Source organism: Cicer arietinum, chromosome 6 (genome assembly GCF_000331145.2).
Source record: "Cicer arietinum cultivar CDC Frontier isolate Library 1 chromosome 6, Cicar.CDCFrontier_v2.0, whole genome shotgun sequence".
Classification (NCBI taxonomy): Eukaryota; Viridiplantae; Streptophyta; class Magnoliopsida; order Fabales; family Fabaceae; genus Cicer; species Cicer arietinum.
The window spans coordinates 1,426,470-1,445,160 of record NC_021165.2 but is presented as its reverse complement, the minus strand read 5'-3'; the positions used below and the strand labels follow the sequence as shown (position 1 = coordinate 1,445,160).

At 27.9% G+C, this 18,691-nt stretch overlaps 2 protein-coding genes across 2 annotated transcripts; both read right to left on the bottom strand.

Annotated features, from left to right (window-relative positions):
• Window positions 1-267: 267 nt before the first annotated feature.
• On the bottom strand, window positions 268-6,953 carry LOC101507517 (probable sugar phosphate/phosphate translocator At3g11320). Its single transcript, XM_004503164.4, has 6 exons — window positions 6,735-6,953; window positions 6,411-6,628; window positions 2,696-3,163; window positions 1,959-2,062; window positions 1,644-1,872; window positions 268-848 (listed from the first exon to the last, which is right to left on the bottom strand). The coding sequence occupies exons 1-6, from the start codon at window positions 6,781-6,783 to the stop codon at window positions 702-704; spliced, it is 1,215 nt and encodes a 404-aa protein (XP_004503221.1). The 5' UTR covers window positions 6,784-6,953; the 3' UTR covers window positions 268-701.
• A 5,468-nt stretch (window positions 6,954-12,421) lies between these two features.
• Window positions 12,422-15,612, bottom strand: LOC101507200 (proline transporter 1-like). The gene is made up of 7 exons (XM_004503163.4): window positions 15,392-15,612; window positions 14,558-14,782; window positions 14,381-14,475; window positions 13,916-14,105; window positions 13,347-13,471; window positions 13,044-13,259; window positions 12,422-12,945 (listed from the first exon to the last, which is right to left on the bottom strand). The coding sequence occupies exons 1-7, from the start codon at window positions 15,477-15,479 to the stop codon at window positions 12,568-12,570; spliced, it is 1,317 nt and encodes a 438-aa protein (XP_004503220.1). The 5' UTR covers window positions 15,480-15,612; the 3' UTR covers window positions 12,422-12,567.
• Window positions 15,613-18,691: the final 3,079 nt, after the last annotated feature.

The following is an 18,691-nucleotide window of genomic DNA, read 5'->3' as shown; positions in this document are numbered from 1 at the left end:
CAACCTTACGATGACAGGAACATTAAAATGGTTGATGGAGAATTATGTTCTCCATCAAAGTCTTTTCTAACTTAAAAAGAGGTTAAGTGTTCAGAATCCAACCTTACGATGGTAGGAACATTAAAATGGTTGATGGAGAATTTTGTTCTCCATTGTAGTCCTATCCAATTGGATAAATTAATCTATGTAACTATGCACGATGGATGGATATTCAGTATAACACAAAAAAGACAATATATCTGAAATCTTGCTGTAAATATTCGAATATGGGCAAAAATATGAATTTTATCATTAATTAATAAACAAATATAAGCAGGGTTTCTATATATAAAAAAAAACATAAGTAGAGTTGACAAATATGAGTAGATATCCAATTTTACAACTCTTTCCCTCAAAGAATATATGATAAAAAGACATTGCTCAATTATCTTGACATTGGTAAGTAGAAAATTATGAGTCACTTATTGCAACTTTTGTACTGTGGGCAATTTTTGCAACATTGCTATAACTCAAAGAGGAATCCATTCAATGAGGCTTTCTGTGTGGGGACAAAAAAATTGTATATGAGAGTAAAACTTCAGATTCCAATCACTAGCATTCTAAACAAATTCACCTCATGGAAGTGAGGTTGTCTGTGCAGTAACTAAAACAAAATATTGTAAGTTGAGTGCTGAATTCCCAAGAATGATGATCTATATATATCACTTGGTTCGCTTTTTAGCTTCACTGTAAAGTATTACTCCAAAGACTGTGAGTGCGTAACCCATCATTCCAGTGACTGAAACTGGGTTTCTAAATATTAGGATTGAAACTACTACAGCTACGGCACCTTTAGCATTCCCTAGTACCTGTAGGAATAACCTCAACAATTAGTTAAAACATCAATTTATAACACTTCATGCATGATGATCAGAAATTGTTGGAAAAAAATCACGTAACAGGCATAATTTTCCCAATTCTACCAAATTAGTTTTTTATTCTTGTGAACTAACTATAGCAGTGTTTGAAATCACTAGTCTAGCCCTAGCTTTAGAGATCCAGTAGAAAGTTTAGTGGCATTCCCTGTATTCATTTTACAAATACTACTTATGAAATCTCTGTTAATCACAGAAAGTAGAACAAGAAATACTTAATATTTATGAATTTTGAGAAACTAGATTAAATATTACTAGGCATTGTAAAAATTAAAATGACATAAGGTAATTTGTTTTCAAAGAATTTCATTCTCAAGTGAACAAGATATTCCAAATTCCAAAATCACAGAAAAAATACTGCACCAATGCACATTGCAAAATAACAGGGAAAAAAAAGGTGACCAAGACCATGCTAATATTGTGAATTGTGATGCATGTCTTGTGACTTGAAGATGTACACATTTGACAACCACCAAAATATGATGTTCCAACTACCAACAGATGAGAGAACTTGTTGGAGTGAAAATTAAATATAGACAAACAAAGAGGGATAACAACAGCAACATCAACAACCAAATCTTATCTCACTAGGTGTGATGACTACATCGATCAAATGACGTTATAATGTTATTATCATAGATTATGTCTATAACCAGACTATTGACTTCATTGTCTTTCTTAATAGTTTTGAAAGAGGGATAACAACTAATTTCAATAATCAAGACTTACCTGAAGGGTCAGAGCACTGGTGTGTTTTGTGACCAAAAAGTTGGTCAGGTTGACAAAATAGGCAAGAGCCGAGTTAAATAGCAGATACCAAATTATCTTGACATCATCTCGGGCGAGAGCCAATGTGATACCAACCACATTTTCTTCCATTATAAGTGTGGCGGGAAGAAGGAAAACCACAGCCATCGGAGCCATGTAAAGGAGGAGGTTCATTGAATTCAGCTTCTCTCTAATACACAAGAAGGAAGTTAGTCCAAATTGATTATATAACATGAAAACCGCAAAGAGTACAGGGATAGATTTCTTAATCCTTACCCTTCAGAAGAAAGCAAAATTCCTTGTAGCACTGATTTTAGGGCTCTTGCAGCTGTAGCAGCAACACATACGATGAATCCAAATAAATGAAAACTCGGTTCACCCTATTGACCAAATAGAGGAAGAAGAAACATATATCAGAAACAAGAGTTATTTTTATTTTTCACAAACCAATATCACTCAAAGAATACATCAGAGAAAAAAGATCTACCATATCTTAAAACTGCATATAAAAAACTCAGTTTAATGACAGTGTAAACAAGTATTACTCATATATTCAATAACATTGCATATATTTTTAAAGTAGTAATTTCATGGCATGGAAGAACAATGAAATATCATTCAATACTAGAACACACAACGTGTTCAAACTGTTGTGTTGTGATCTCTTCAATTCAATAAGTTGAAAACAAGAACTATCTTTTACAAAAAGACAACTTTGACTCATCAACATAGCCTTAAGCATGTACACAAATAGAATTGTCATTTGTCAAAAAGAGGAACTAAACTAATTTTCTTACTTTCTAATTCAACACAAAAGCTCATTATAACATCTGAAATCACATCCAAAACAACCTAAACCATTAAAAAGTCAACTTCCAAAAAAAAATAAAAATAGCATGTCCATAAGATAATTTTCTAAATTTCCAACAACAATTGAAAAAAACTGAATAAAAATAGCACAAATAAAAACAAAGAAGAAGGGTGATAATAAATAACAACGATAAGTTACATACCCCGCTAGCAATGACAACACCAGTAACAACAGGAACAAGGGTAAGATAGGTAAGCCAAGCCTCTCTCTTAAATGTCATAATGTAAGCAAAAATTGCAGTAAAGAAAGGTGTTGTTGCACCAATAGCCTGATTGAAAGAGACAGGTAGATAACGTAGAGAAATGTTCCCAAACACAACAGAAACACAGAAAATAAGACTTAAAGCAGAGATCTTGAAAAACTGAACCCTGGATCGAATCGTTTGCATAGGAACAACCTTCATCCATGCAATAGCAACATAGCTAAACAAAGAACAAGCAGTCATGTGACACATGGTGAGAAAAATAGGGTATTTAAACCCATAATTGCTGAGCAAATACTTGTTCAACAACAACACTCCAATGTTGGAAGAGTACCACGATGCTACAAGACCTATTGTGAAGAAACGGCTTGAACCCTTCATTTTTGAACCTTTTTGATCTTCAGAAACCTGTAATAATTTCATAATGAGATTGATGGGTTATTATTATTATTAAATTATTGTGATTTGAATAGGTTAATGGATCTGGGCATTGAAATGGGTACGCAGAAAACGGAAAAAAGTTATTGACTTTTTAACGGTACAAGCCATGGATCTGTGAATCCATGGCTTGGGGTTTTGGAGAAATTGAGAAATGGGAAAGTTGCAGAAGAAGAAGAAGAATGATGGGTCTGCGTTCGATTGAGAAGAAAGGTAGTGTTTGTGTGTTTTTGAGAGGATTGATTGATTGATGATGGAACCAGAATTGCTTGCGTTATGTTTATGCTAGCATCTGCAATTTCATTGCGACTAAATTAATAGAGTGTAAATAGTACAAGCTGTATTCATTCAATTAACTAATTAAGACTATTTTCATTCTTCATTTTTACCCTAATTTTTTTTTACTCTATATTTATAAATAGTTATGATATGTTTATAATGTAAATTTTTTAATGTATAGTAATTATCTTTTATTAGTATAATTAATTAATAATATTAATTATAATATCTTTGACTTTATGTATAAGCAAAAGTGAATTAAAGAAAGTTAATTTATTTGACCAGATATTTCTATTTTTAAATGCTTACCTATGATATTTGTTAACATTTATTTTTTATTTTTCTTGTATCATAAAATTTAACTTGCATTAATAATTTATTTATAAAAATACTCCTAATACATTTACATTAAAAATTTTAATTTTTTTTTTCTCTTATAGGACTAAATATATAAATGTAATATATATTTTTCACAAATTTATTACTACAGTCATTTTTTTTAATAATTGTAAAATGTATTAAAGGATTTTATAACAAAGAAGAGATATCAAGTACATTAATTTTCTTTGACAAATTTTTGTTTTTAATAAGATTAGAGTAATATTAATCAGTAACTAATAGTAATAATGATCATTTGTAACAAAAAAATAGTGATAATAATGAATTATATTAAATTATGTTAAAAAATTGATTTTTAACATAAATATTTTTAAAATTACACGTTTAATTGGTTGTTATACCATAGAAAACTAAAGTTTTATTTATTATATTCTATTGGTAAACGTGATAAGAAGGAACATCCTCATTTCCTGGATCCATTTTTATTTTAATCCCTGACTCTCTGGCAGTTATCATTTTCTAATTGAAAAAATAAAGTTTCATATTATAATTGTGAAGATGGTGGATGATTTGGGAGATTTCCAATCGTGATTGCTCGTTTCGTTTGTTATTATGAAAGTGTTAAATTTGGAAATAAGTTTGGTTTTAGCTATAATAATAAATTTCGTAACTGTTTTTTTGCAATTTATTTCTCATGGTGTGGTATAAAAATAAAGAATATTTTTTTAAAAAAATTAATACATTTGTTATTTTTTTTCAAAAGCAAATTTGATAATAGCACTTGTTGTATGCTCAACATAACTTTTTTGACACATGGTCAAAAAAAAATATTAAAAAATGTAAAATGGTTACCTCTGGTGTTTGCTTTTATGTAGGTAAAAAAATTGCACTCATCTACGTCATATATGTCTAAATAGCACACACATCCCTTTAAAATGAAACTCAATAGAAATGAAATATTATTATATTTTTTACTCAAATAAAAAATTTCTTATTAGTCATAGTCAAACTTACTTATTTTACAGTTTGAATATGATTATTTGATTAAAATCGAATGATTGTATAAAATAATACTTCAATAAAGAAAAATTAGTAAATTTAATTACCTTATACAAACTTTCCTTGGTTACTTTAGATTTTTTAAGGTAAGTTGGGAAGAGATTAGTAATTAGACAGAAAAAACAAAAAATTTGAGTTTAACCTTATATTAAATAAGCAAAACTACACATTTGATTCTTTAACTTATTTTTAGATTTTATTTTGGACTTATAACTACTTTTTTTAAGTATAAGTCTCATAACTTTATTTTTGTTAGTCGAGAATATTAATTTCAAAAGAAGAAGATGAAATCCTAATTTGAAAAAGAAAGGAAAAACTGAGATTTTACAACTAATGCAATGTAATCAAAATTATCGGAGATTTGCATTAATTTTATAAAAATGTCTAGTTTAACTAACATAAATAAAGTTGGATGACTAAAACAAAATAGAAAATAATTATGATATCAAAGTAAAATCACAAATTAAATTAATATTAAAAAAATACAATTTAACCTATAAATATGAACAAAATGGTAAATTCAAATGTATTCTCTCTAGACTAAAAAAACACCCTCACACATTCGCTCAAATCCCATTAAATATCTTGAATTAAGTACTTCATATTTGTATGGTCCAAAATTGATATTTATTGTATTTTATTTTTATTTTTTGTCAAAGTTTGACTTTGAAATTCTAATATAATTTTATTTGATATAGAATTCTATAAATATAAATTTTAGGTTATATAATTATGTTTTTAGTAGCATAATTGAAGTGTTTGTTTTAATATATTTTTATAAATAAGAGATAAAGTTATAAGCGTGACAAAATGAAATTTCATATTTTTAGTGAATATAGGTGAGATAACTTAATTTTAAAAATTAAAAGAGCATAAATTTCATTTAAAGATAGTAAATACAATTTTTCTTAATAATAACTGAGAGTCAGTATAAAAATAATAATTAAGAGTGTATTTTTATATTTTTCAGTTATTGAAAAAAAACTGCATTTTATTGAAAAATCTATTATAAATTTGAAGTCCACCAGTTCACCGTATAAAAAATGGAAATATAGATTATTTTTTTACTCAAAAATGGAAATATGGATGTATACTCCAATTATTGGAGTACATTTAATAATTTTATTTTTTCCTTTGGTAAAAGTTGTATAGGTGTTACCTTAGAATTTAACAACTGAAAACATTTAGTTAAAAAACTACTACAGAAAAGATAGTGTAAAAAAATATCTGTATTAAATTAATCTTTTTAATAAGAGTAATACGTATTGGTAGAAAAGTTGAAAAATTACATAATCTTCAAAATAGTTCATTTTTGAGAGAAAACATAGTTTTATTTTCTATAAAATAAAGTAATTAAATATTACATACGTAAATAGGACATAAGTATATTTATTTGCCAATTAAGTTAAAGTTTAGAGTATAATAATAATAATAACACGACTTTAATTATATGAAGAAAAGTAAAGTTTATTAGTACTTCATAACAAAAAAAAAAAAAGGAAAAGTAAAGTTAAGAATTAAGATGAAGAAATTCCCAAACCTTTTCGAGTGGGCAATCATGAGGGAGAGAGATGGCACTTCCTTCAGAAACCTTAACCACAGCACTTGTATTATTATTACCATATGAATATGAATAATAATTTGATGAAGTAGTTTTGAAATCAAACCATGAAAGCCTTTGAATCTTCCAATTCAGTGAACTCAATTTATACCTTGTAGTTATAGTAGATAATAATTCACTTTGTTGTTTCCCCTTACCTGAAATCAAATACATAAATAAATTCTTCACATCAATAATAATAATTAAAAATTAAGAAAGTAAATTGAAAAATGAGTGGATAACATATGATATAATAGTACATGCCAGTAATAGTTGTGATAATTGCTGTAGAAATAAGAGTAATTTGAGCCATTGAATCTAAGTTTCTGCTCAAAAAGAGAGAAAAAAAAGAAGAAAAGTCTAACTAATTTTGGACACAAGAGAGAGTTGGAAGGAAGAAAGAGGGTTGCAGAGAAAAGAACAAAACAGTGAACTTGAGTGCTTAATGGGTACCGATTCAAGGGTGACAGTGATGTTTTTGCTCATTCTATAAAACACATTACTAAGTTAGCACATATTATAATTTCCAATTTATTAGGAACAATTTTTATCGTTTCTCCACCGTAAGTTTATTAAGTTTATTGTGAACATTTTTAATAACAATTTTCTTATTTGCACATGGTGTTTTGCTCCCAACACCTCGTCAAATTTACATATAATTAGAATAACTTAAAATACTTTTTATTATTTCACTTGTTTATAAATTATATTTTATTTTTTTTCTTTTTTTCATTACCATCACCTACCTTATAATATCATACATTTATATCAGATACTCATGACTAATATTTCATAATTCATACTCATTCATAATTCACACTCATTACTCATAACTTATACTATATAACTCTCATATTCTTATTATACTTAAAGCCATCAGCAAGATATGTTTATTAATATGTTGAGTTTGTATTTTTACTTCAAAATATGAAAATTTTACGCAATATGAGTTTACGTATGTAGTAAATTATATATTGTATACAAATTTAAATTATACTTTTACGTATTGTGTGTTCATATAAATATATTAAACTTAATTCACATATATGTACATCAATTGTGTTCAAGTACATGTAAAATTTGTAGTGAGTAAGAGAAATTTGTATTTGAACTTAATTCATGTAAATGTACGCAAACTGAATTACGTACATGTACGTAATTTGAGTTTAAGTATATGTAGAATTTTGCAGTGAGTAAAAGAAATTTCTACTTGAACTCAGTTCACGTATATGTATCAATGTGTGTAAATTAAGTTCATGTCAACTGAGCTCAAATACATATAAAATTTTATAATGAGTATTAGAAGTGCGTACATGAACTCAATTCACATACATGTACGCAAACTAAATTCAAGTACATGTAAACGTTGAAGAATAGAGGTTGAGTCAGAATGAGAGAATATGAATATGAAAATGAAGGAATGTTGTGGGTTTCTCGATGGAAGAGGAGAAAAGAAGAAGGTTTGACAAATTTAATTTAATAATAAAGGCAATTTAGTTTTTTCAATACTGGCAGAGAGGTGTAACTAGTAAAGCAGAGTGGGTGAGTAGCAAAATTGTTTTAATAATTGTATTCTATTAAATGCAATTTATAATTGTATTCTATTAAATGCAATTTATAATTGTTGTTGAGAAAAAGACTTAGTCGAGGAAACAATTATATGTCTTCAATTTTTTAATTCTTTTTGGCTTCAAACGATTATGTCAAGGAAGAAATTTTGTTTTTTAGCTATAAGTTGATTAACTGCTAAAGAACGTTAAGTATTGTGTGGATTTTTAAGTTGTTGAACTAGATGCATAAAGTAAAGTAAATTGATAAAGATAGCGTAAAAAATTGTTTGATTGATTGTATGTGTCATAAAAATTATAAGTTGTAATATTTATAAGCAAAACTAACTCTATTAATCATAAATCATGGACTACATACATGAAGTAATGCTCAACTAATTAGGCAAATAGTAGTGCATGATAACTTCCAACTAAAGAAGTTTGTGGTGCACCATTATCGGCTAGTTCTCATGTTTCTTCAGCTTGTCATGTTGGCACGATCAATGCATGTTCTTTTCCGTGCCTCTCTGTTGGTCGTTAGTGACATTAAAAACATGAAAGGTGAATGTAATGTTCAAATTATAAGGTTGTAGTGGACTTTGACTCGATCTTAAATCTTGACAACCCTTGTTCACTCTTCCAGTAAGCTTGAGAAAGACTCAACTAGCTCATATTCAATTGTATCATACGCACTTGACCTTCTTTTGGATAATGGTATTTCGACTGTCCAAAATTTGTTTGTTTGATGTTCCACTAATAATTACTTATTTTTAAGTGTAAACAGCAGTGAAGAAATAAAAAAAAAAAAAAAAACTATTTATCATTGTAAATGATTTTTTTGAACTATTTTATACCGTTTTATAAAAAAAATAAATTTATCCATTCATCGTAAATAAAAAATTATGAGAAAAAAACAGACGGAATGATAAATTGGAATTGTAAGGTGCATATATAAAGTATTCTCAAATTAAAAGTTTATTATTAGGATTTAATTCATATGTAGCAATAGTGTAAAGATATTTGACACTATTAATTGATTTTAGTTTTTAGATTATTATAATCTTTTGTCTTTTATCATAATTATTTTTAAAATCACACATATAAATGATTATAATATACTTACAATATAAATTTGTTTACAGTGACAATACATGACAATTAAACTCTTCTTTTTATTTGAAATTTTTTACTTAATATCTCGATAATTATATTTCTATCTGACATTTTACTTAAACTACCTATTTTATCTCTTTTTTAAAATATTCTATCCCACCAAATTTAAGTTGATTTTCTATTAAAAAAAGTTTCAAAAATGTGATTTAAAAATTTTAGAAAAACGTAAAATTAAGTTTGCGTGTGATAAATAAAAAGTTGTTTTCTTTCTAGAAATCTTCCTTTCAAGTTTGCTAAATTTAGGAGCACAAGTAAAATTTTCTTTATTTTTTACAAGGTTTTGGGTCCATGATTTGGGCCATTGGTAATTTGTTGTTTGCTAATAATTGGATTGATCCAACAAATTAAGGAAAAATCTATCTTTCACTCTCTTACATTTACCTTCCATTTTTTAAATGTACATAAAAAAGATAATTTTTTTTTTAATATTATTCATTCTGAAATATTTTTCAAAAAAATTTAAAACAAATTAAAATTTTGGATTAGCGTAAAACTTCCAAAAAGTTATTTTCTAAAAATGTTAAAAAAGATTGAAACTTTGTATTAATGTGAAATTTTTTAAATGCACTTTTTTTTTAGTTTAAAAAAAAATCGAAATATTTGATGAATGTGAAACTTCTAAAATGTAATTTTTTCAAAAGTTTAAAAAAAAATTAAAACTTTGGTTGAATGTGAAACTTTTGAAATGTAATTTTTTCAAAAAATTTAAAAAAAAATCGAAACTTTGGATGAATGTGAAACTTTTGAAATGTCTTTTTTTTTTTCAAAAGTTTTAAAATTATTCAAAACATCGGATAAATGTAAAACTTCTGAAATGTAATTTTTTCTATTTTTTTTTAAAATAAATCGAAACTTTGAATGAATGTAAAATTTATAAAATGAAAATTTTTTAAGTTAAAAAAAAATTAAAATTTTGAATAAATGTGAAACTTTTCGAAATGCAAATTTTTTACAAATTTTAAAATTTCAAAACTTTAAATGAAGATGAAACTTTCAAAATACAATTTTTTTTAAAATTAAAAAAAAATGAAACTTTAAATAAATGTAAAATTTTTGAAATAAGATTTTTTAAAATTAAAAGAATTTGAATTAATGTTAAATTTTTGAAATGTACTTTTTTTCATAATTTTAAAAATAAAAAATAAAAAATTATAATTATCAAAATGTTAATAATTTAAATATTTTTTTTACTATTATTTAATAAAAAATAAAATAGTATTTTGATGTGTTTTGAGAATTGAGAGGTAAGAAGTAAAAATAAGAGGATGAGAAGTAGAATTTTTCGATTTAAAGGATCTTCTACTCTGACCTTCTTTATAGAAAGAGCAAGACGGTGGTGCGTTTTTGTGTTGAATTATCCTTCCTTTCCTGGCACACGTTCGAGCATTTGTGATCGTGGGTCATCCCTCCGTTCCACGTCGACGCCACCCACCGTTCCTTTTTATACATACTTACATCTTCTCTTCTTTATTCATCAAATTTATTTCTCTCTTTTTAAATTTATTATTTTTCTTTTATGAAAATATGTTCTAAATTAATTGATAGCTGCAAATTTAATTTATATCTGAAAAAATTAGTCGATAATTTATAGTAGATAATTTATAATTTATAATTGAGAAATTAATAGATTAAAATAAAATATTTGATAAATTTAAATTTTGTAATTATAAATTGATATAGAAGTATATAATTATTTTCTCTTTTTTTAATTAAAAATACACAATTATTTAATTTTAAATATATTTATTAAATGTATATATATAAAAAATAAAAATGTATACCTCCGTCAATTTTGAATTATTGACAGAGATTCTTGCAATGTATGAAATTTAAATTGTTGTTATTGTGAATTTGTTTGGCAAGGAATGAAATAATGAATGTATTATGTAGAAGTAATAGTACTCTCATGTAATTTTTTTTTTTATTAAGGATAACAAAATAATAAAAATAACATAAAAAGTTATAAATGAAAAAATATATATAAAAAAAAAAAACTAACTATAAATTTAAATGCTACTTGAAATATCGTACGAGAATAAGCTATTAACTGATATAAAAAATTTGTTTACCAAATACATCACATTTAATCCAACAAATTTATAAACTAGTTTAATAAACTATAAGTTAACTTATCGACAACGTTACCAAACAATGCCTTTGTTTATTGTCAGAACTGAAATTCTACATTATTCATCAACTCACTTGTACTAGTAACTATTTTAAGGGTAACATTCATAATTTTTGAACAATAAGTGATATTGTAACTATTTATGATTGATTATGCATGTATAAATTAATATCTATATGTATATGGCTAAATATTACTCAATTTATTCCCTCATGTTTCATAATAGCCTAATTTTAAATTTGTAACTGAGTGAAATTTTTGGATTAAACCCTATTTGATAATGAGGATAATCTTTCCTCTATAGTGTCAATGCAATCAATGAGTGTTATCTTGATGATGGGGTTAGGTTTGATTGCAGTGCAGATAAATGGTTTGTGGACCTTATTTGGGTTCCTAGTTCTTGCAAATACTCTAGCAATATTCAACGAGGACAAGTTTATTGAACCTAAAGGACGGGTGTTGCGGCTTAAATTTTTTAAAATTTCATGTTGGAAAACTCTTAAAAACAAAAAATACAATGATCTTTAAAATCAAAATTTAAATTTGGAAATCAATTATACGTAAGTAAAAGATTAGTACTGTAGTTTGTATTGGAACCGACGTATCTGAATTAGGAGAAAGGGACATTGATAATGTATAGTAGGAAACGTTAGCAGTTACTTAGTGTATTTTCTATTCACTTCCATTTTTTTCTTGATTAGGGTAGGGATTACATTATTTATTATTTAAGTAGAGGTTATTAAAAATATCATTATCGTTTACATTATGTTTGTTACTTAAATTATTGCAAGTTATGGGAACTTTTTCCAGATGACTTGACGAATGTCTCTGATGTTGGAAAGTTTGGAAAATTTGCCGGATTCCTTTGTTGAAATAGCAATTGAAGTATTTGGATATTGTGAGTCTAAGTTCAGCATCATATTCAAATTTTGAGTATGTAGTAATTATCTTTTCACGGTTTCCTTACTATAAATTCTCAATCTAATTTTGATCGCTTCTTGCTTAATTGACTTAACACCGTACCCGATTTAGTAACCCTCACAAAACAATATGGTGCATTGCTTAACTATCTCCAAAACTGTGCATGTGATGTTACATGTCACTAACTTCAACCAAGAGTGATCTATTCAATAAAGTACATTAATACAACCTTCTGCGTGGGGACCCTATGTTCATTCTGCATCAATGAAAGCATTTGAAACATGTAACATCTGGCATTACAACTGCTGAAAGACTAGAATGATTTTTATCACAAATCTGCGAAAACATGGTATGTTTTGGAGTCTACAGCAATAAGCCGTAGTGCTGCAACAGTTGCTGCAATAGACACGATGCTAAAGAAAATAATGTTGGCCCAGTGCCAGAGCTTTTGTATGCTCATTAGCTTGTTCTTCTTTGCTACTAAGTACATATGGTTTGCAAGAATAAATGTAAGAGGAAATGTGCTGATCGCTCCTGTGAGGCTCATGAAGTCTCCAAGGAACGGAAGGAGAGCCGCGACAAATGTGTTAAACGCCAGGTAGCCACCTCTTACCGTGATTCTAAATGACAAGTTCTTAACATTCAGTGCGCTTCCTTTGATCCCAAATTTGGTATCTAAATACTCATACATTGGACTTGCAAAGATCTAACAGAAGCAGAAAACAGGTTACTAGGCCAGGTAAACACAATTTTTAAGTAAAACATTTAAGTGTAGTAAAAGTTTTAGTTCAGATGTATATGTACATGTAATGCAATGACTGATTGAAGGAAGGCTGTAATATTGGCCAAAGCCTTCACCCAGACTGGACCATTCACACTATTTAGCAAATAGGTTGCTGTCGAAGATCCGTAAGCCCAGTATCCTGCAAAGGTAACCATGTACATTGGCAGAACTCCGACGGTAAACTGAAAGTACAGTGATTTCATCATGTTCTTGACAACTGGCTGCCTAATTGTTGCCTGCAAGTTACAAGACCAAATAACACTCAGGATTTCATGCATCAACTTGAAAGTTAAGATCTGAAAATTTGTAAGCTTCTATCTAACCTGTATCTCAGGAAGCATGCCGGTATTATATGCAAAAACTAGGTTAGCAGTTGCCCCAATTGTTGTAAATATTTTACTTGCACCATCTCCTGGAATAGCATAATCTCGGGGTGGTGCTTGTATTCCTGGTGGTAATATACCGCTTATTAGTTCTAGATATGTATCAAGGCACAAATCAAACTATTTATTCAAATTTATAAAGCTAGTAACTAATATATTTTTTTACTTAAAATATTCGATAATATGCTTCAAATTGTAACATAGCGTATAATTGTGTAAAATTTAGGTAGTTATAAACCACAATGGAAAAAATAGAGACGTTCTTCTGCTAGTTCAAGGAATAAAATAGCATAAATGAATGTAAGTCCCTCAAAGATGTTTCAAAAAGCATATAGAAAATGTAAAGAATGAATGCACAGATAAGGGATGGTACTTATTTTAGTATATAAAAATAAATGTCAATTTCAGAAAAATAGATTGCTATGGACAATTGATTTAAAGAACTGATGGTAGTTATTACCAAGTGATTGTATGATTAGTGTGCAATAATAACAGAATGGAGATATTACCATCTTTAATTGATAGCACAAATGCTATGATAATGTATGCCAGGCTGAAGACTGTTGAAAATCCCAACCAAATTCCAAGAGCTGAAAGATGAGGAATACAAATGGCAAACATGGCACACACAAATCCAGCTATAGCAATACAATATGGAAGCTTCAGTTGAGCATCATCTCTAAACAAGGTATAAGTAGCCTGCACCACAGTGAAGAATAAACGGTTTAGAAAAATAGTCACTATAACACAACTTTGGTATGATTTCAGAAGTTCTGTCACTTGAGAAAGAGGTTAATTGCTTATTTAGATTGTGATTTTGTCAAAAATTACACTTTTGAACCAAAGCGTGGCTTTTCACAAAATCCTAGTGACACCGTGATTTTGTCAAACTCATTATAGTTCCAAAGACACACCAAGTCAATAATGTTAAAAAGAATGCAATTTTGATTGAATGGTTTCTAAGTTTCTCTTACTTTCAAGGCTGAACCGGCCAAAATGATGTAACCAGTATTTATCATGAAAAGATTGATATACTGCAGAGTCCATGTGAGAGAATATGCCTTTTTACCTGCATCAAAAACGAAATAAAAATCAACATAAGCAGCATAATGATATATTTGTTATTTTTCACCGTGATTTGTTGGCCTTACCGTATATATATCCAGCAAGATCTCTATATCTAATGTGTCTTGTTCCTCCATATTCATGGAGCATAGCAATAAGAGAATTAGCATAGAGTGATATTAATGTAGCAAGAATAAGACCAACTACACCCCCTACCCATCCCAGAGGAACCATGATGGTCCCGGAATATCCGAGCACATAAGCACTGTTGATTCCGGTGGTGAGGATAAATCCCACTTGAAACCATGAATCTGCAAAAAAAAAAAAAATATAACAGATGAACATAAATTGAAGGATATTAAATGGGGTGTGTATTCAGTATTCTTTCCATTTCAACAGGGAAATTTAAATTATAAACTACTGTCAATGAAAATTCCAACAGGAAATCATTGATAATTCTTCACTTTTCACTAGACTACAATTGTTGCATTAAAACAAATAAACTAGACCCAATTTATATATTTACCAGTTTTCTAGTTACAAATTGTGTATCCTTTTCAGTCAAATACAATATTCTTTTGTTTTGATATAGAGTCAATTACAATATTTATAATCATAATCAAAACGTGAAACAAAATAAAAATGATAAATTGAAGTTAGCTGAGTCAAAATTGAGAGAGGTGTGATATTGACTCTGATATAAACAAAAAGATAAAAAACAAAAAGGTAATTTTGAAATTGAAATATTTGGCATGCGTTCCTAAAAAAAATAAGAAAAGCAGAGAAACCGCATCTGCACGTGCGTGCGTGAATTACGTGAATTCCATTCCTTAAGCCGTAAAATTCTAAAACTCGTTTATGATTAATCTTAATAAACCATTTTCGAAAAAGCTTGTGTATGGAAAGGGATTATTACGAACCGCTGCTAATTTGATGTGCGGTATCAGGGACTTGAACGGTATCATTGATGACCTTGTTTGGATCAACTTCACCGCCTCCTTTTCCCATTGTTGTTGTTGTTGGTGTTTCACGCCAGCTTCTTCACGCAACCAGCATGATGAAGAGAAAATACTTTTTATCTCTTCTCTATATATAAACCCTCTTCCTCCTGTTTCCCCATTCTATTCAACCAACGCCTAACAACATTCACACACACTCCTTTTAGAATCTTTTTTTTTTTATTTTAATTATTGCTACAAAATATCTCATTTGGAACTTTTAATATTTTTCACTTCTATCGCTTTCTACTCTCTCCTTAAAAGCACCATTAAATATTAGTTAGTCTACTTTAATTTTAATTTTTTTTTCTTAAAAGGGAGATGAATTCTACTCGAATTTAAATTCGAGACAGACGTTTAATTTAACTATGACAAATGTCAGTCAAAGATTTCAATACTATTTAAATTTAATTTAATACATTAATTTAAGTGTACTTAAAAAATTATTTCTCTTCTCTTTTTTTATTATTTTAAAAATAATATATAAAATAAAATGAAAGTAACAAATAATTATTTCTCTTCTCTTTTTCTATTATTTTAAATATATAAAATAAAATGAAAGTAACAAATAATTATTTATCTTCTCTTTTTTTTATTGTTTTAAAAAACCCACAAAAAGTAGAGGGTATCACTGATTTTTGTATCTTTTCTCTACCTCGTAAATCAATGTAGAGAAATTGGCTTTCTCAATTCAACTTCTCTGATACCCCACTCTACTCTGCCTTCCCTATTTCTTTTCAAACCATTCACACTTATAAGTACCTATTTTTCTTTTCAATCAATCACACTCTAAATACACCTATCTTTATAAGCACCTATTTTTCTTAGTACACAATAAGGGGGGGACTCAGGTAGGATATTGATGATTATTAAGGGGATGACTTCCCATCGTAGATGATTAAAGGAAAACATGAATTAAAAAAAATAGAAGTTTTACATTAAAAAATTTAACTTCAATTTTTTAAAGATTTAAAAACACAACTTTTCAAGTAAATACTAATATACTTACTTTTTTTTTTTAAATATATTTATTATCTTTGTAATTATTATATAATATATTATGTAAATATGAATAATAATTTCTATATTTATTTTGTATTTATTATTGAGTTTATATAAATGTAACTTTGTTTATAGCACATATACACGATTTTCACATATGTCTCTATCATTTTTTCTAATTCCACATGATATCTATAATCTACTGAGAGACAACCTTATAATGTGATTACTCGAGAGATCCAATATCCTTTAGTGATAATTTTTTCTTCGGTAAACTCTGCCCTAATTTTGGTTTATCCTTTTCACCATTGTTTTATTTTTTCCAGCAATTCAGTAATTATTAAGGTAATGGCTCCCCATTGTAGATGGCTTAAGAAAACATAAAATAAAAAATAAAACTTTTACATTGAAAAAATCAATTTTAAATTTTTAAAGAGTTAAAAACACAACTTTCAAATACATTTTCAAGTAAATATTTGTATATTTATTTACTTTCTGTTAAAATTATATTTATGATTTTTGTATTTATTGTATATCATATCATGTAAATAGATATTATCTTCTATATTTATTTTTTTATATATTGTCTTGAGTCTATATAAAATAGACTCAGTTGTATAGTTCAGACTAGAGATGACAACGAGATAAAGACAATTTTAAGCATTATCAACCACGCATCCGCAACTCCAATACAGCACCTGCATCCGTCGAGGGTGACTTTTTAATATCCACACCTACACCCAACGGAGACGGGCTTCCCTGACCCACCCTCACTCCCACTTCAAAAATTAGAATTTATTTATTCATAGCATAAAAAAAATCAATAATTTAACTAAATAGTACATTCAACCTAAGTTCTAAAATTCCATAATCAAAATAATTAAGTCACAATATCTCAAAATTTATTTAAATTTCCTACAAGTCACAATATTTTTATAATCTTTCAAACTCTTTAGAAGTGAAAATGTCAATTCGAAGAAAAGTTGTAAATATTCAAACAAACTAATACATCAAAACAACAAAAAGTTCCAAATCATCAAAACAAAGAGTTCCAAATAAGCATTTTCTAACGATCATTTTTATTGTCCATTTTAGAATTCAAATTGCATATCGATATCGACATAATACAATATAAATAATAATAATTTAAAATATACAAAATTATTAGCTATTTCAAATATATTCAAATTTAAATGAATAATTTAAAACAATTAACAGTCTTCTCAGCACTCTCATAACCAACTTCTAGCATACATCAAGACCTCTAAAGTAGCCCAATAAAGTCGGTTTTGATGATGACTTAAGATATGTCTGTCGATACTGAATGTAGATTTAGAAGCTACCGTAGAAACAGAAATTGCCAATACATCCTTGCAATGGTTTGAAGTGTTGGATACTTAACACCATTCAACTTCAAACAAAAATGAAAATGCATCAAAATGCAGAAAACCAGAAAACGAAAATGAACCTTAAAATTATAGCGGCGAAGAGAATAAGAGAAGATAGTAAGTGTCGTTGTTATTAAGAAAATATGTATTTAGAATAAGGGAACATAGACAACACACGAAAGATGACGCACAAATAGGAGGTAAGACAGTCGAAACATAAATAGTGAGGGTGCAGGTGGACGGTGGCAACAAAGAAAACAAAAAAGAAGAAGGAAGATTGACAAAATTAAAATTTTGTTACTATTTTAAGAGATATAAGAGTATTTAAGTAATTGCATTTATGTCGGTGGGTGCGGGACGGATTTGACGAAACTTGCCCCAGCACCCTCTTGTAACGTTAAAAAGGGGGGGGGAAATCTACATCCGCATCTATTAAAAATAGTTTTTCTCCGTTAAATACAGGGAGATTCAGGCATATTCAGATTCAACTGCAATGTCTAGTTCAGACACACAATTTTCACCAAATATCTTTATCGTTTTCTCTCATTCAACACTTTTTTTCTTAAGATGTTCAACACTTGTTAGCATTTGCATAAAACAATTTGACATCGATGAGTTATGTCAAATGAAAATTCAATATTTTCTTGTATCACCTAACTTTTGCAATATTGTGCTTAAAATTAGTAATATGAAATTAAGTGGTAACTCATTGCATGTTAGTAATTCATACCCATTAAATTCTAATAAATAATACTCAATTTGTCCTAAAATATAACTAAAAATTAATTAATTTTTTTAATATATTTAATTCGAAATTGAAATCAAACTATCA

Excerpts from the sequence above, each read along its gene's own strand:
- LOC101507517 (XM_004503164.4), bottom strand. The coding sequence starts at position 6,783 with ATGGCTCAAATTACTCTTATTTCTACAGCAATTATCACAACTATTACT. Across the intron at positions 2,063-2,695 it reads GTGTTGTCATTGCTAGCGGG|GGTGAACCGAGTTTTCATTT; the intron begins GTATGTAACTTA and ends TTTGGTCAATAG. Across the intron at positions 849-1,643 it reads CCAGTGCTCTGACCCTTCAG|GTACTAGGGAATGCTAAAGG; the intron begins GTAAGTCTTGAT and ends TTATTCCTACAG.
- LOC101507200 (XM_004503163.4), bottom strand. The coding sequence starts at position 15,479 with ATGGGAAAAGGAGGCGGTGAAGTTGATCCAAACAAGGTCATCAATGAT. Across the intron at positions 14,106-14,380 it reads TGGCCGGTTCAGCCTTGAAA|GCTACTTATACCTTGTTTAG; the intron begins GTAAGAGAAACT and ends ACTGTGGTGCAG. Across the intron at positions 12,946-13,043 it reads AATCAGTCATTGCATTACAT|ATCTTTGCAAGTCCAATGTA; the intron begins GTACATATACAT and ends TGCTTCTGTTAG.